Consider the following 15,847-nt stretch of genomic DNA (forward strand, 5'->3'; position numbering starts at 1 on the left):
CCCAGAGGCTCTCTGGACATAGCTCATAAACTGGGGAGGGTGAGGGTGAAGGATGTCTCCATGCAGACCAGGAGCTGACACACTTCCTTTGCAATATTTTCTTTAGTAATATTTAGGTTACTAAGTTGTTTGTTATTATTGTAATTTTTACTGTTTCTTTCAAACAGAGTATTAATCCTGCTCCTGAAAAAGCACTTTGACAACTTCCTGTATAGATGATGAAGCTACTTTTAAGGGTTATCTGAGTTCACTTTTAATTCTTTAAGAAAACAGCAATCAGAATTGGGAGAGACTATCTAATGGTGATAAGGGTACTGTAGCTTCCCCCAACCAACCTGGTTGACTAGAAGCTGCATCCCAAGGCTGCAAAAAAGTATTCTTTCATGGCACAGAGAGCTTTCTCTGCTGGGCTGCACCCAAGTTATGATGGTGATTTTGAATGTGTATTTTCACCCAAAGAAAAGACTTAATATAAGCAAGCTCAGTGCCACCATAACACGGTATGAGAAGTTCAGGAAATTCTAGCTGAGGTGTAGGCAAAGAATCAAGTTTACATTGTCACATAGTTTACTTGCTATTTTTTTTCCAATAGCTATGTATTAAGCTATAATAAAACACTATGGGGGCTTCCCTGGTGGCGCAGTGGTTGGGGGTCCGCCTGCCGATGCGGGGGACGCGGGTTCGTGCCCCGGTCCGGGAGGATCCCGCGTGCCGCGGAGCGGCTGGGCCCGTGGGCTGTGGCCGCTGAGCCTGTGCCCCGCAACGGGAGAGCACAGCGGTGAAAGGCCTGCGTACCGCAAAAAAAAAAAAAAAAAAAAAAACAACACTATGGAGGGTACTGAAGAGTGAAGGCATATTTTCTCCTCTAGATGAGCAGCTGACCCCATCAGACCCCATCTCCCCTGAGGACAGTAAAGCACATGTGTCATTGGCAACTGCATTTGACAAAGGAAGTGTGTTAGCTCCTGGTCTGCATGGAGATATCCCCTGTTTCTGAGCTACAGGCAGAGAGCCTCCGTGGGGCAGTGGAAATGGAACTAAGGGTACAGGCACATCTGGCAAATGGGGAGTTTAAAGGCAGAACACAGGCTACATGTGAATGAGTTCTTAGAAAAAAATTTACAAGATGTATTCTTCTTCATCCTTAATGCTCTGCAATGCCAAAGCATCCAAAAAAGACAACTTGGAAACTGCAAGGTGAAGTTTGGGGAGGGTTGTGGAGGGAGAGAATGGGGTTGGCCTTGGGCAGTGAAAGTTCTGGAATCTATTTGTTTCTCCAAGTTCTGAACTGGGATTTGTAAAGTCACAAACCCAATTTTTAAGAAAAGTGAACGAGGCTTCCTATTTGATTGTGAAAACAGGATGAAAAATATTATGAGAATTCATGAACATAATAATTTCCATTTATACATAGGAACCATGTGGAAGGAATCATGATAAGTGCTCAATACTACCTTTTTTTTTTTTTTTGTAGTGAAGGCAAGTGCAGCATTTATTGTAAGGCACCAGTGCAAGGAGAATGGGTGGCTCATGCTCTAAAACTCCAAACTCCCTGAAACGTTTCCAATATTAACTATTATTCTTTAAAAGAATTCTGTTAGGGAGATATTACTATGAACTCCATTTTGCAGTTGGGGAAACTGAATTTTAACCCAAGTATTGGACTCCAAAGCTCATTGTCTTAACATATATGCCTCTTTAAATGATTAAGCTATTTACATGAGAAAGTGCACTATGCATCTTTCTCCTGGATTTATATCCATAATTTTATCTCGTCTCTTTTGCTGCCAGCTATTTTGGGTAGATGTGTCCCTGTTCAGCTGTCACCTCCAGAATTTTCTTTAAGGCCCAGGATTATCTAGTTCCTAGGACTGGGCTTCTGCTTTGACTCCTGCTGTTTTCACTGGACCCCCCTTCCTGTTCAGGGCCTGTGTCTACTCCTGGAGAGGCCTCCTAGATGACACCTCTTTGGGTATCTAATTTGTCATGGAGAACTGAGACATACCTATTTGTCTCAAAATTATTGATGCTGACTATTGTTATGGGACTCTATCTAATGCTTTGTACCTCCTCAATTAGCCAAACCTGCTGTCAGGGCTTATTCTACCTTATCTAGTAGGTGGGTCTGAAATTGTAGCTGTGATACTTGCAGTAACAGTATCCTAGGTAAAAGCATCTGACTACTACATGTCCTCTCAGTAACTACACCTGTGCATTTACCTGATGGAATACAAATTATTTGATTATAAATGACTTTCTTTATATTTTATATATATATATATATATATATATACACATACACACATGTATATGATATATATGCATTAGGGATTTATGTATAATACATATAATTTTTAATGATGTGTGTAAATAATTTTCTTTAACAATGATTTTCATTTCAGAATAATAAAAGGGTACTAAGAAATATATGTGATGAAAAATAGGCATTGTAAGACTACTGGGGTGGTGAAGAGTGAAGCTTTTAAAAAGATTTCAGTTCAGATTCTGATTCTGAATGTGAGGAATGTGATTGGGATCAAATTACTTACTTTCTTAAGTCTCAATTTCTTTTTTGTCGTTGTTGTTAATTAATTTATTTTTGGCTGCATTGGGTCTTCATTGCTGCATGTGGTCTACTTGTGGTGAGCGGGGTCTTCTCTTGTTGTGGAGCATGGGCTCTAGGCATGTGGGCTTCAGTAGTTGTGGTGCATGGGCTCTGTAATTGTGGCTCATGGGCTCTAGAGCACAGGCTCAGTAGTTGTGGCACATGGGCTTAGTTGCTCCACAGCATGTGGGATCTTCCCAGACCAGGGCTCGAACCCATGTCCCCTGCATTGGCAGGTGGATTTTTAAACACTGCACCACCAGGGAAGTCCCTCAATTTCTTTATAAAATCTAGATAGTAATTATAACCTAATTCAGGGCTGTTAGGAATATTATGTTAGTATATGTAAATCTATTCTACCCTGCATATAGTAAATGCTGAAAACTGTTAGCTATTATGATCATTATTAAAATGGGGATGATATATACTTTATGAGGTTATAGATATTAAGCAAGATATATACAAAGTGCCTAGTTAACAGATGTCCAGTAAATATCACATTTCATTGAATCCAAGTTGTACCATTATTTTAGGTACCTCCAAGAAAGAAAAAAATACTGCCAGTTAGATATGTTAAGTGTGAACATTTTTGTATTAGAATCAAAATACTTTTTTCTCCCCTTCTTTGCCCTACTTAACTGGTGAAGAGTCTTTACTCCCCAGAATCTGGAATTCTGTTTCCTATTATTTTTCCTCCTACCAAGACCCTAGGGTCGCCTACTTCCTTGGCTAAAAAGGGCTACAAGCACTGTAAGTTTTCTGTACCATCTTTATATTCTCTATCATGATTCTCCTTATTTCCTCCATCTTAACACTGAATTCAACTGCTCAGCATTCTAATTCTTATTATACAAGATAAATGAATATAAAAATAAAACAAAACAAAAACTTCTTCCTAGTTCCCCAAGGCCTTCAATCTAATATTTAGATTCAGAATCATTTAGTGATGCATATGTATGCCTTTAGAATTAATAGCATGGTGATCGATCAGGCACTTCATGTGAACAGAAACTAACAAAGACTGGGAAGAAATTCAAACTTGAGGTAAGAAATGGCAGATTTTCCTGGGAACAAATTTATATGCCACAGGTGGTAGAAAGGTCAAATAGAATGAAAGTGGAGAACAGAAAACTTTCCCACAAAATGATTTCCTAGGACATCTTTTCAAATGCTGAGGAACACTATTTTTTCAGTCTCACCTAGCAAGTACAATGTCGCTAATATATTGGTCTTTTATTTGGATAAACAAAACTAAACAAACATCATAATTTCAGAAAAAAATAATAGCAAAGCAGAAATCAAACATTCAAAATAAGGTTTTGGTTATTTTGTTTATTTCACTTAGGACACTCAGTGGGCATTAACTGAGGTACTTAAAATTCATCTCAATTAGGAATCTCTTTAGTCCTTCATCAATTATTTCAAGTGTTCTCATCTCAAATACATTCCTTTCTTCAACAAACTTCTGAAAGAGATGAGTACCTCCACCCACACCAAAATAATGTGCTTTGCTGGCCAAAAGCACCCGTCCATTTTTATCTAACAATCTAAGGAATGTTTGGTGCAAAGGACCATAATAATCTGGATTGTAAATGGTTTCTGAGGTAAGAATGAGATCATATTTTTCAAAAAGTTTTTCACTGCTTAGTAAAAGCTTACAAAACTCAGACCACTCCCCAGAAAAGAACCGGAATTTACATAGTTTTTGTGCTACTTTTGATTTCCTGCACTTTTTCACATCTGGTTTGTTTACATCATTTTCTTCATCTTCCAAAGTGGAGTTAGCCACTACATTAGGTAAGGTAACTTCATCAACCACCACACTGTTATAATCTTGAAAATGAATTTCTTTGGCGCCTCCCTTGAATGCCATTATACCCAGCAACCCTGATCCACAACCAAGATCCAACACTTTTTTCCCAGCAAATTTCACTTTGGCCTTTGTAAAATATGCCAGGAGGTCAAAGGTACATTCCCAGATTTTTAAGCCTCCTTCATAAACACCTGTAATCAGATCAGAGTGAGAAGAAAAGCTTTTTGAAATGATGTTTTCTCCAAGGTCGTTCTCTTTCAACAAGATGGTTTTCACTACTGATATGTTCATATGCTGGAGACCTGGTAATGTTTCTATGACTTTATTTTCTAACACTTTCTTTAAATCTTTAGGCATAGCATGCTCTTTGGCAACTCTAAAGCAGGGCTGTTTTTCATGTGGCTCCAAGCTACTTGAACTGTTAGCTGCATTGAGTGAGCTGTCTGTGTCTTGAGAGGGACCTGCATTTCCTGCTGACTTACGTTCCCACAAATGATCCTGAAGCAGGTCAAACTGTTCTGTAGAACATTTTTTGTCTCTATGTGTACCTTTTTGTCTTTCTGAGACTGAAGACTCTTTTGAGGAATCTAGGGCCAAAGCTCCATCTCCAAGGGATATTAATTCATCTTCCAGATGGTCTTCTATAGTGAAATTAAATTGAAAAGTCATTCTCTCATAAAATGCACACAATCGTTAAACTCAAAGGAAGATTCTTCAACTTCTGGATAGAACTGATGACACACACGTAAACCTGCTTCAATTATTCTGTTAGTTTTGCTGGAGGTCCATTTCTCCTTAGCTGCTTATAAACAGTTACAAATATTCAGAGATATTTCCAAATGACTTTTAAGAGGTCTTTGCTCTTTTTTCAATTTAGCTCTGGAGAAAAAAAAGGAAATTGTTATTAAAAAGCAAAATGACACATTTTATGTAAATGTAATATTAAACAGTCCCCCGCTCCACCCCCAGCAGCTGCCTTTTCTATGAAACCGGTGGACGGACAGGGAGATAAAGAGACTCGGAAACACACACACCCTTCAGGTTTCAAAAGCTAGAGAAGAGAATAAACCGTAAAAACAAACAAAATAACAGCAGCAGCAACAACTAGAAATAACGTAAAGTCCAAAATTCTCAGGCAGGAAATGACAAGCCTAGCTATTTCGTGTGTTTCACCTGTCACGACCCTGCCCAAACATATTAACCTCCTAAACTGCCAGAATCTCTTCAGTCTGTTACGTTTCAAGTAACAGGACTTCAAGACTGTATTTTGATAAATGAGCATCCTTTTAAAAACAGGAACAGGTATGCTCTGATGTGTGTAAATTCATTCAGATGACCTCACTACAAACATTTCACGGAGACCAGCAGCCCTAAGTGTACTGGGAGTGAGGTAACTGTGGAGTAATTAGTAAAGATTAGCTTGACACAGAATAAGGGCACTGAACTGTGCGGGGAGGTCCGTAGAAAATGGAAGCAACTTAATAAAGAGACTCTTCTCTGTATCTACTGTGCTAGACACTTAAAATATACCGTCTACTTCAATTTGCACAACAATTCTGGCAGGTGGGTCTTTATCCCCATTACATAGGATGCACAAAGTAGGGTCAACACATTAAATGGGTAGGAAGGCGCCTGTTTCTATCCCACTTCACCGCGGGGCTTGGAGTCACTTCTGGCTGTTAAGTCCAGGTCAAACCCGACACCAGATGTGCAACCTCAAAGCCCCAAGGGACGGAGTGTAGCAAATCTGCGGACTCACGGCCCTCACCTCCCCCCAAAGCGTCTCAAAGCAACGTTACAGCGATCCAGACCTGTGGACGCTAGCTCCCCAGCAGGTTTCCAGCTCCGGAGTACTCTGGCCAGACCCTCTCGACTGAAAGCGCGCACCAGTGAGTCGAGTCCTCCGCGGGCCAGACAAGCCCGGCTTTATTCCCAGTCGTGCGGCGCCCGGGCTCACTAAGGAAAGCGGCGCCCTTCCTCTCTATGGTTTTGGCTCGCAAGGCCTGCCGGGACGGTGGGAGTTTCCGGTCTTTGCTCTGGCGGGAGTGTTTCGAAGCGTTTTGGTCTTGGGCGGAAGCATGTCTCAGGAACGCGCTATCCCGGCGAGCGCGGTTCCCCTGGAAGAATTAAGTAGCTGGCCGGAGGAGCTATGCCGCCGGGAACTGCCATCTGTCCTGCCTCGGCTCCTTATATCCTTCATTGCCACTTCCACCTAGAGAGGGGTGTGGGGCCTGTCTCCAGCCTTCTCTCCTGTCGCATCACACCCGCTGCCGGGCCGTGTTGGGTTCCTGCGGCTTCACCCCTCTCCTTTCTCTGTTGATGAGCGAGATGAGTAAGCGAGGGAAGGAAGGGCGAGCGAGAGCCGTGGGTGCCGAGACCGAAGGCATGCCTGGCTTTGGCATCCGAAGGGCTCGCAGAGGTGTTCTGCCAGTGGTTTTGGCAGTGGATGTGGCGTTTTCTGCCATTCCTCTGCGCCTTTGAGTTGCTCTGTACATGCAGCTAAGCGTGAATACTTTTCCATGGGGCGGGGGGAGCGGGGGGAGGCGAGGACTCAGACTTGAGGTGTAAGGTGAGCTGACTGGATGAAGTAGAGCGAAGTACTCTGAGCTCTCATCTCTAAAATGGGTGGTGAAAATGAATACCTTCCTCACTATTTTGAGAATTAAATTAAAGGACGTAGTTCTGACATGGTGCCAAGTCTGTAAAAGATGTTCAGTAAATACAAATGTTCTTCCCCTCCCCTTTTTGAAACTCGGTTTATTGCTGGTGAGAAGGAGTTGCTTCCTTTGCTAATTGGCTTTCATCTGCTGGGTGTGAGGTACTTAATGTCTCCGTTGTCCAGGTGCAGGCCATTTAGTAGTCGAATCCCTTTTTGGTTGTAAATGTACCTGGAGTCCTAGCCCTTCATGTTAAAGGGTATTTTTTTTAACAGCTTTGAACACATAAAACTACATTCAAAAGATAAAAAAGACCTTCACTTGAGAGAGTCTGAACACTGCAAAAATAATTTTTTACAGCTAAAGCCAAATGTAAATATTACGGTCACATAGAAATCATTCACCTGGGAATTGGCAAAGTCCCACTTAGATACCAAAGCGCTTTCTTAGTTATCGTGTAGATATGGAACTGCTGTCCTCAAGGATTTTTGATTACGGTAACAAATAGCCATCCTCCTCAAAAGATTTTACTAGGTACAGAATATTATATGTACCAGGCAGTGTTAGGCTTCGGGGGAACAAAGATAAGAAACACGGTTCCTCTTTTTCTTCTCAAGCTTATAGGGGGATTTCAATAATTGAAAGTCAAGCTTGTTTATTTTTATTTTTTATAAATTTATTTATTTATTTATTTTTGGCTGTGTTTGGCCTTCGTTGCACATGGGCTTTCTCTAGTTGCCGCGAGCGGGGGCTACTCTTTCTTTTTTCTTTTTTATAAATTTATTTTGGGCAGTGTTGGGTCTTTGTTGCTGCGCACGGGCTTTCTCTAGTTGTGGCAAGTGGGGGCTGATCTTCATTGCGGTTCGCGGGCTTCTCACAGCGGTGGCTTCTCTTGTTGCGGAGCACGGGCTCTAGGCGCACGGGCTTCAGTAGCTGTGGCACGCGGGCTCAGTAGTTGTGGCACACGAGCTTAGTTGCTCCTCGGCCTGTGGGATCTTCCCGGACCAGGGCTCGAACCTGTGTCCCCTGCATTGGCAGGTGGATTCTTAACCACTGCATCACCAGGGAAGACGCAAGCTTGTTTATTTACATTAAAAAAAAAGTCAACATTCCCACCTGGTTTTGCATCTCAAACTTAAAATTCAAAAGAACCCAAACCTGTTCTTCCTCCAGTCTTCTTCATCTAAATAAGTGGTTTTACAAGCCAAAACCTTCAGTCCTCTCTCTCTCACATCCAATCAGCAAGTCCTTTTGTTTCTGACCTCAGACTATATCTTGAATCCAAATGCTTATCTCCATCCTGGTTGCTACCACTCTTTCAAACCCCCATAACCTCTCACCTGAACTATTGTTAATAGCTCCCTTGCTTCTGTCCTCTTATAATCCATTCTCCAAAAAAAGTTCACAAAAAAGTGAAAAACATGTTATTTCCTTTTGAAACCACTCCCTCCACCCCAGTGGCTTCTTAACAAATTAGGAATAAAATCTAAACTTTTACCTTCAGGGCTCCTCATGTTCTAAGCCTTTTCCTCGCTTACCTAGCTCACTACACTCTGTCCACAAATACATGAAGCTCACCTACCTCAGGTCTTCATTTTTGCTGATCCTTCAGCGTAGTTTGTTCTTCTCTCAGCCTTTTGTCCATCTCATTATTCAGGTCTCAGCTCAGATGTCATGCCAGCAAGCCATTTTCAGCATCCTCAGTCTTAGATGGTTCTCCCAAACCCTGTCTGTAATATTTATCTCATTGCCCCGTTCAGTTTTCTAAAGAGCAGAAGTAAGCTTAATGGAAATGATCTTGTTTACTTTGTTTCCTTTTTACTTTTCCTCACCGTACTGTAAAGTTCATAAAGGCAGGAATTTTGTTTTCTCCAGCACCTAGAATAGTGCCTGGCACATAGTAAGCATTCAGTGAAGGGCTAAAAAATATTGTCATGTTTTAAAACTGCCTGAAAATCTCATTAGATAAATTTTTTTTCAGCTTTTGGTTTTACATCAACACTTTTTCTACAAATGAAAGAAATTTTCAGTTACTCCATCACCCAAACATAATTATTTTCATGTTTTGCATTTCACGCATTATTTTCCAGTCTCTTTTTTGAGAGGGCCGTGCCACTCAGCCTGCGGGATCTTAGTCCCCTGACAAGGGATCAAATTTGTGCCCCCTGCAGTGGAAGCATGGAGTCTTAACCACTGGACCACCAGGGAAGTCTCTTATTTTCCAGTCTTTACCTGCATGTCTGCATAATCATAACTTATGTTTAATTTTGGAAGAGGCTAGAATTTTTTTACCTTTACTGAAATTTTTCCATGAGGCAAATTCTACCCTACTGAACTAAAATGAGTTAATGACTATATCTCATTTTGATTGCTGCTGTAAGATATGTATATGCAAAGTAAGATTTCAGAAAAAGAATCAATTCCTGTATCATTGTGATGGAGTTATGGTTTATTCATTTTTCTTATTGACACATACTTTAATAATTCGTATATTGTTTTTACAGGAAAACATTTCTAACAGTTATTCTGAATGGTATAAAAGTGTATAGTTTATAATGTGATTACCATTAACGTTTGTAATGAACATAGCATAATTTATTATGACATATTTGTAAGCTTCTATGTGCAGAAGAGTTTCTGTCTGATAAGGTGGTAAGATAGATATGCTAGTAACATGAAAAGAAGATAGGAGTTGATCAGTGACTTAAGACAGGTGCAAATAAAGTACTGTAGAAGCGCTGAAGAGGAAGAAATTTCTGTTTCAGAAACCAGAAACCTATGGATTATTATAGACTGTTTCTCATCTGTCAGAAATAAGTCATAACTACACATAGTTTGAAAAGATAAGTTTATCCCTGAGCAATTTTGAACACATTTCCTTAAAGTATTTTTATTATATTACATTATACCTAGTAAACATTACATTTCTTACAGCAAAATTAAGCCAGTAATTTGAGTATAATTTCAATCTCTTACTGATCATTGCTTAAACTTCAAGAAAAGGGTCCTTTTAAAATCTGTTCTCAGTAGTGAATATCTTACTACTGTAATACTAGTATCTTCCTTAATTTTTTTACTCTATGTATCAGCATTCTGACAGTTGGATTGAGCATATTCGTAAGTAAAATTATCTTATTTGTATGATTACTTTGATGTCTTTAAGGGCTGAGTCCCACATATCCCAGTTTCGTATTCCCTTTAAATTTAAATATAGTTTCGTATTCCCTTTAAGTTTATTCTTCCTATTGTAGTGTTACAGCCTTTGTAATCTTCAGTTACTTAAAATGACCAAATTACTTCAAATTACAGTACTTAAAGTTTTAAATTCCATTTTGGATAGATACCAAAAGGGTTCTGTTTGATAATGTGTGTATAAGCACATTGTAAATTTTAAATGTTAGCTGTTAAACAGGTTAGACCAATATAAAACATAATTTGCAGTCTACTTAATAACTTTCAGCCTCTTAACATGTTTCGTGTCAATTAAAAAATACTTTATAAGTTACAAAAGGCTGATTACTTAGGCATGACAAATTTGTCATTTGGAAAAGTTGACTTTCTTCATCTGTCTTCATTAATCTTACTTGACGTAATTTATTTAGTTAGGAGGAGAGGTAGAGAGTTAAGACTATCCTGCAGAGTTTACTCATATATTTTGAGTTTTCTATTTACATTTCACTTGGTTGTGGAATATTTGTTTGTAATCTTGAATCTGTGTGCTGCCTGTGGGGTCTCATTTTTTTAAGGAACAGTTACTTTTTATCCTGTGTATGAGAGTTGTACATGTTCATTACAGAAAATTTGTAACATGCAGAAAAACAGAAAAGATAATACAACAATCATTAATCTGAAATGTTTAAGATTTTGGCATAGGACATTCTCATCTTGATTCTATATATTCCTGCCAGCCTATCGGTTATTCTTTGTATATACATGTTTATATATATTAAGATTGGAATTACACTATTTGGAAGTTTTTTCATTTTAGCTTAATGTATTGTGGACATTTTATCATGGTTTTAAACAATCTCTAACAATCATTTTAATGATAGCAGATCCTATTCAATAGATGTACCCACATCCATTAACTAATCTTCAGTTGCTGGACACATACATTGTTTTGTTTTGTTTTTTAAAATTTTTCTATTATTTCAGGTTGTTTAATTGTTAATAGTTTCTCTACTTAGAATATGGCATTTTGAAACTGTACAAAGCTTTTGATTGCTAGTACTTACATATTCTCAAATCTGGGAAAGGGTAGTGACCTTTGTTGGCTGACATGACTTAATATTGCTACAAAATATGTTACTGTTTTCCTTTATAGAAATTCTGAAAATTATTGTAGAAATGTTTTTACCTCATATGAACCACCTGACATTGGAACAGACTTTCTTTTCACAAGTGCTGCCAAAGGTATAGTACTATAATTATCTTAATCAATTTACTTGTTATAAAGGCTGTTAAGATCTGGCCTCAGTTTTAGACCATTTATTCTTAATTTCTTAATGTATCACTTTTTTTTTTTTTTTCTTTGGCTGTGCCACGAGGCTTGTGGGATCTTAGTTCCCTGACCAGAGATTGAACCTGGGCCTACAGCAGTGAAAGTGCCAAGTCCTAACCACTGGACTGCCAGGAAATTCCCAATGTATCACATATTTGAAGTACAAATAAAATAGTTAAAAATAGATCTTATGTGAGAATATGATGGTGTTAGTATGATCATTAGGTGATTAAAAAAACATATGTTCAGAGATTATGGATCCTTTACTAATTGAATTTACATTATTTGTAGTTGGTTTTAAATACTCTTGTATTTTAAAGCTATTCATTGAAAATTGGGATGGGTGGTGAAGTTAGTTAAGTCTCTTTATCTTCTCTGTAGAGTTTATTAATAATTGTTAAATTTCATTGTCTGGAAAAATGGAGCCAAAATTTATTAAAGAAGGCTTAGAATAAAAATGGCTGGAATATTGGTAAAATCAAGTAACTTAAAAGAAAATATCAGATTCACTAACTGCATTGTTACCTTTTAGATATTTGTGGTATACCTTTTCTCTGAAAAGCAGAGTCATAACTTTTTTTTTAAATTGTGGGAACTAAACATACTTTGGTGACAAAATAAAACATTTTTTTATGATAACTTATCTCTTACTGGAATGGATTTCTAAGTTTAGCTTTGAAACAAATAATTATCAGAACTCCTTTTACTCATATGCACTCGATTGTTCTCTAGCTAAAAAGTTTCTTAAAATTTGTTCTTGACCGCCAAAAAAAGGTCCAGCTAGTATATAGATGAAAACAAGATGTTGAGTGTTAACAGGCTTATGGGAAGCAGTACTCTCTTTAATTACAGTGTGTTGCTGACTATGATTATTCTTGTAGTGAAGTGTTTAGACCATTTAACTTGTTTAGAGTATTAAGATCTTAGGTTGGCTAATGTTTCACAGACAAAAACACTTAGTTCTGAGGTTACGGTCACGTACTATTTCTCTAACCCAGGAATAGTATTTTGAGTTGGTCAGAAAGGGTTACTGGTTAGAAAACAAGTGAATAGGTAATTCAGCACAAATTCATTACCACTACCAGAAAATATCCTTGTAAGTGTTCACATGAATGTTGACTGGTTAAGATCATCATCCTTTATTTATTTAAGTGTAAGAGTAGCACTTTTATTACATCACCAAAAAATGAACTTTGAGTGATCTTTTTTTATGGATGTTACTAAGTAGATTCAAATCACAGAAATAGAAGACAAATCAATTTTTGCTGGAGGCTTTTTTTTTAAGGAGATTTTACTGTAGAAAAATAGTGTACAAAAAATAGAAATACTATAGAAACACTATACAAAATATATATTTTATTAACTTTATTAGGTGCAGTTGTAGACAATATCCCGTGGCTGTTAATAATGCAAAATCAAATCTAATTTATTTCTTTAAAGATATGCCTTTCCTTTTTTAGTGACTTCTGTTACTACTGTTTATGACCTGCTTTGTTTTCACAGACTGTGAGATTATTTGATGACATGATGTATGAGTTAACCAGTCAAGCCAGAGGACTATCAAGCCAAAATTTAGAAATCCAGACCACTCTAAGAAATATTTTACAGGTATGTCAAATATATTAGAAAGGGGGGTGGGAGAGCTTAAAGAGTATGAGATATTAATTGACTTTATATTCTGTATATAATGCCCCAATGCTAGAATTAAATTTATAGAATTAAAGATATAAAGATATTGCAAAAAACATAAATTCTGAATTTCTTATACAATTTCATGCTTAGTAAATATCTAAACTCATATAAGAAGACAGGTAATCAAGATAGCATGCCCTACCTGTAATTCTAAAGCGTATGTGTAGAACACCTGCCATATACTTTGATGTTGTGGGTTAGGATTCCAACTTCTTTTTTTTTTTTTTTAAACCAAATGGCTAGCCAGGTTTTTTTGGTTTTTTTTCCTAAGATTTTTTCGATGTGGACCATTTTTAAAGTCTTTATTGAATTTGTTACAATATTGCTTCTGTTTTTTAATTTTTGGTTTTTTGGCTACGAGGCATGTGAGATCTTAGATCCCCAACCAGGGATCGAACCTGTACCCCCTGCATTGGAAGGTAAAGTCTTAACCACTGGACTGCCAGGGAAGTCCCTAGCCATTTTTAATATTTGTAGTTCTGACAGACTGAAGTTATGTGTAAGGAGGAACAGAGAGAGGGTCCATTTTGCTCACTGCTGTATCCGTAGCACTCAGCATACTGTCTGACACCTTTTAGGTACACAGAAAATATATTCTGAATGAAACTTACTTCTGTATTTCCAGACAATGGTACAGCTATTAGGAGCTCTTACAGGATGTGTTCAGCATGTCTGTGCCACTCAGGAATCCATCATTCTAGAAAATATTCACAGTCTTCCCTCCTCAGTCCTACATGTAATCAAAAGTACGTTTATACATTGTAAGGTGAGTGATGGGTCTAAGTACACTTTATTTTTTTTTTAACATTTAAAAAAATTTTTATTTTTATTTTTTTCTGGCTGCGTTGGGTCTTTCTTACTGTGCGCGGGCTTCCTCTAGTTGCGGTTAGCGGGGGCTACTCTTTGTTATGGTGTGCGGGCTTCTCATTGCGGTGGCTTCTCTCATTGCAGAGCACAGGCTTTACGCACCCGGGCTTCAGGAGTTGTGGCTTGCGGGCTCTGGAGAGCAGGCTTAGTAGTTGTGGCGCATGGGCTTAGTTGCTTTGTGGCATGTGGGATCTTCCTGGACCAGGGCTCAAACCCGAGTCCCCTGCATGGGCAGGCAGATTCTTAACCACTGCTCCACCAGGGAAGCCCTAAGTACACTTTAAATGGCCTAGAATCCATGGGCAAAGGGGCTGAGTTTGTGGTACTTATAGTATTTGTTCATAAGTTTACATTTTAACCTATATTATTGCAGTGCATTTTTCTATAGAACAAAGAGCATGTATGTAAATATTTGTTTCAAAATAAGTAGTTATAAAGAAATCTTAAAAAGGGGGCTCTTGCAGTTTTGTTGTTGTTGTCTTATTCTATTTCCTCTTGATAAGGAAAGAAGTGATACAGATTTGTGTCAAGTCATAGGGATCCCCAAATATTTCTGTCATAGCATTGGTGGCTCAGATGAATTGCTTAAGAATTAGGTGCTTATAAAGGGACACTGACCCTTATTTAGTCCTGAGACAGCTTTAAAGCACAAAAGCTGGCCTAGGATTTGTGGGTCACAGGAAGTTTTGATAATGCTGTTTGTTGGGTGAATGAAAATTGCTAGTTAACTAATGCTTCTCTTTGGTGACAGGGTACTAAAATGTCATGCACTGGACCTAATGTTATTTAGCTCCCTTTTAGTTCTATATTTGTAAGATCTTGGAAGTCAGAAATCATATTTTATACATATCTGCATCTCTCAAAGTACACTATATATAATAGAGGTTCACTAAACATTTGTTTAATAAATGAATATGTCATTCACTAAGGAGCATTAAATTTTTTTTTTTTTTTTGCTGGTGAGAATTCTTTAGTTGAAGTATAGTTGATTTATAGTGTTGTGTTAATTACTGCTGTACAGCAAAGTGATTCAGTTATATATATATGTACCTTACTCTTTTTTAGTATTCTTTTCCATTATGATTTATCATAGGATATTGAATATAGTTCTCTGTGCTATACAGTAATACCTTGTTGTTTATCCATTCTATATGTGAAAGCTTGCATCTGCTAACCCCAACCTCCCACTCCATCCTTCCCCCAACCCCCTCCCCCTTGGCAACCACCAGTCTGTTCTCTGTGATTCTGTTTCTGTTTCATAGACAGGTTCATTTGTGTCATATATATATATTTTTTATTTTATAAATTTATTTATTTATTTTTGGCTGCGTTGGGTCTTTGTTGCTGTGCCTGGGCTCTATCTAGTTGCTGCGAGTGGGAGCCACTCTTCATTGGGCGTGTGGGCTTCTCATTTCGGTGGCTTCTCCTGTTTCAGAGTACGGGCTCTAGGCACACGGGCTTCAGTAGTTGTGGCTCACGGGCTCTAGAGCGCAGGCTCAGTAGTTGTGGCACACAGGCTTAGTTGCTCTGCAGCATGTGGGAGCTTCCCAGAACAGGGATTGAACCCATGTCCTCTGCATTGGCACATGGATTCTTAACCACTGTGCCACCAGGGAAGTCCCTGTGTCATATTTTAGATTCCACATATAAGTGATATCATATGGTATTTGTCTTTCTCTTTCTGAGTTCACTTAGTCTGATAATCTCTAGTT

The 15,847-nt window shown here is 38.3% G+C and overlaps 2 protein-coding genes across 8 annotated transcripts in view; one reads left to right on the forward strand and one right to left on the reverse strand.

Moving 5' to 3' along the window:
• Positions 1-3,917: 3,917 nt before the first annotated feature.
• Positions 3,918-6,709, reverse strand: METTL18 (methyltransferase 18, RPL3 N3(tau)-histidine). Its single transcript, XM_059042315.2, has 2 exons — positions 6,230-6,709; positions 3,918-5,297 (listed from the first exon to the last, which is right to left on the reverse strand). The coding sequence occupies exon 2, from the start codon at positions 5,085-5,087 to the stop codon at positions 3,966-3,968; it is 1,122 nt and encodes a 373-aa protein (XP_058898298.1). The 5' UTR covers positions 5,088-5,297; positions 6,230-6,709; the 3' UTR covers positions 3,918-3,965.
• FIRRM (FIGNL1 interacting regulator of recombination and mitosis) overlaps positions 6,438-15,847 on the forward strand; it is a 46,129-nt gene continuing 36,719 nt past the window's right edge. For 4 of the 7 annotated variants that reach the window (XR_010839972.1, XM_059042180.2, XM_059042190.2 and 1 more), the window contains exons 1-5: positions 6,477-6,607; positions 10,153-10,192; positions 11,400-11,488; positions 13,080-13,184; positions 13,894-14,034. Coding sequence is in view for 6 of the 7 variants with exons in the window: in XM_059042180.2 (XP_058898163.1) it covers positions 6,497-6,607; positions 10,153-10,192; positions 11,400-11,488; positions 13,080-13,184; positions 13,894-14,034 (486 nt within the window). In the remaining variant the exon portion in view is untranslated. Of the gene's footprint in view, positions 6,608-10,152; positions 10,193-11,399; positions 11,489-13,079; positions 13,185-13,893; positions 14,035-15,847 lie in introns of all 7 variants that reach the window. The other 3 variants (XM_059042165.2, XM_067030590.1, XM_059042174.2) reach the window with 3 other exon arrangements.

The sequence above is a fragment of the Kogia breviceps genome, chromosome 1 (assembly GCF_026419965.1).
Source record: "Kogia breviceps isolate mKogBre1 chromosome 1, mKogBre1 haplotype 1, whole genome shotgun sequence".
NCBI lineage: Eukaryota > Metazoa > Chordata > Mammalia > Artiodactyla > Physeteridae > Kogia > Kogia breviceps.

Bases quoted from the DNA above. Each gene is read 5' to 3' on its own strand.
- METTL18 (XM_059042315.2), bottom strand. From the start codon at position 5,087: ATGACTTTTCAATTTAATTTCACTATAGAAGACCATCTGGAAGATGAA.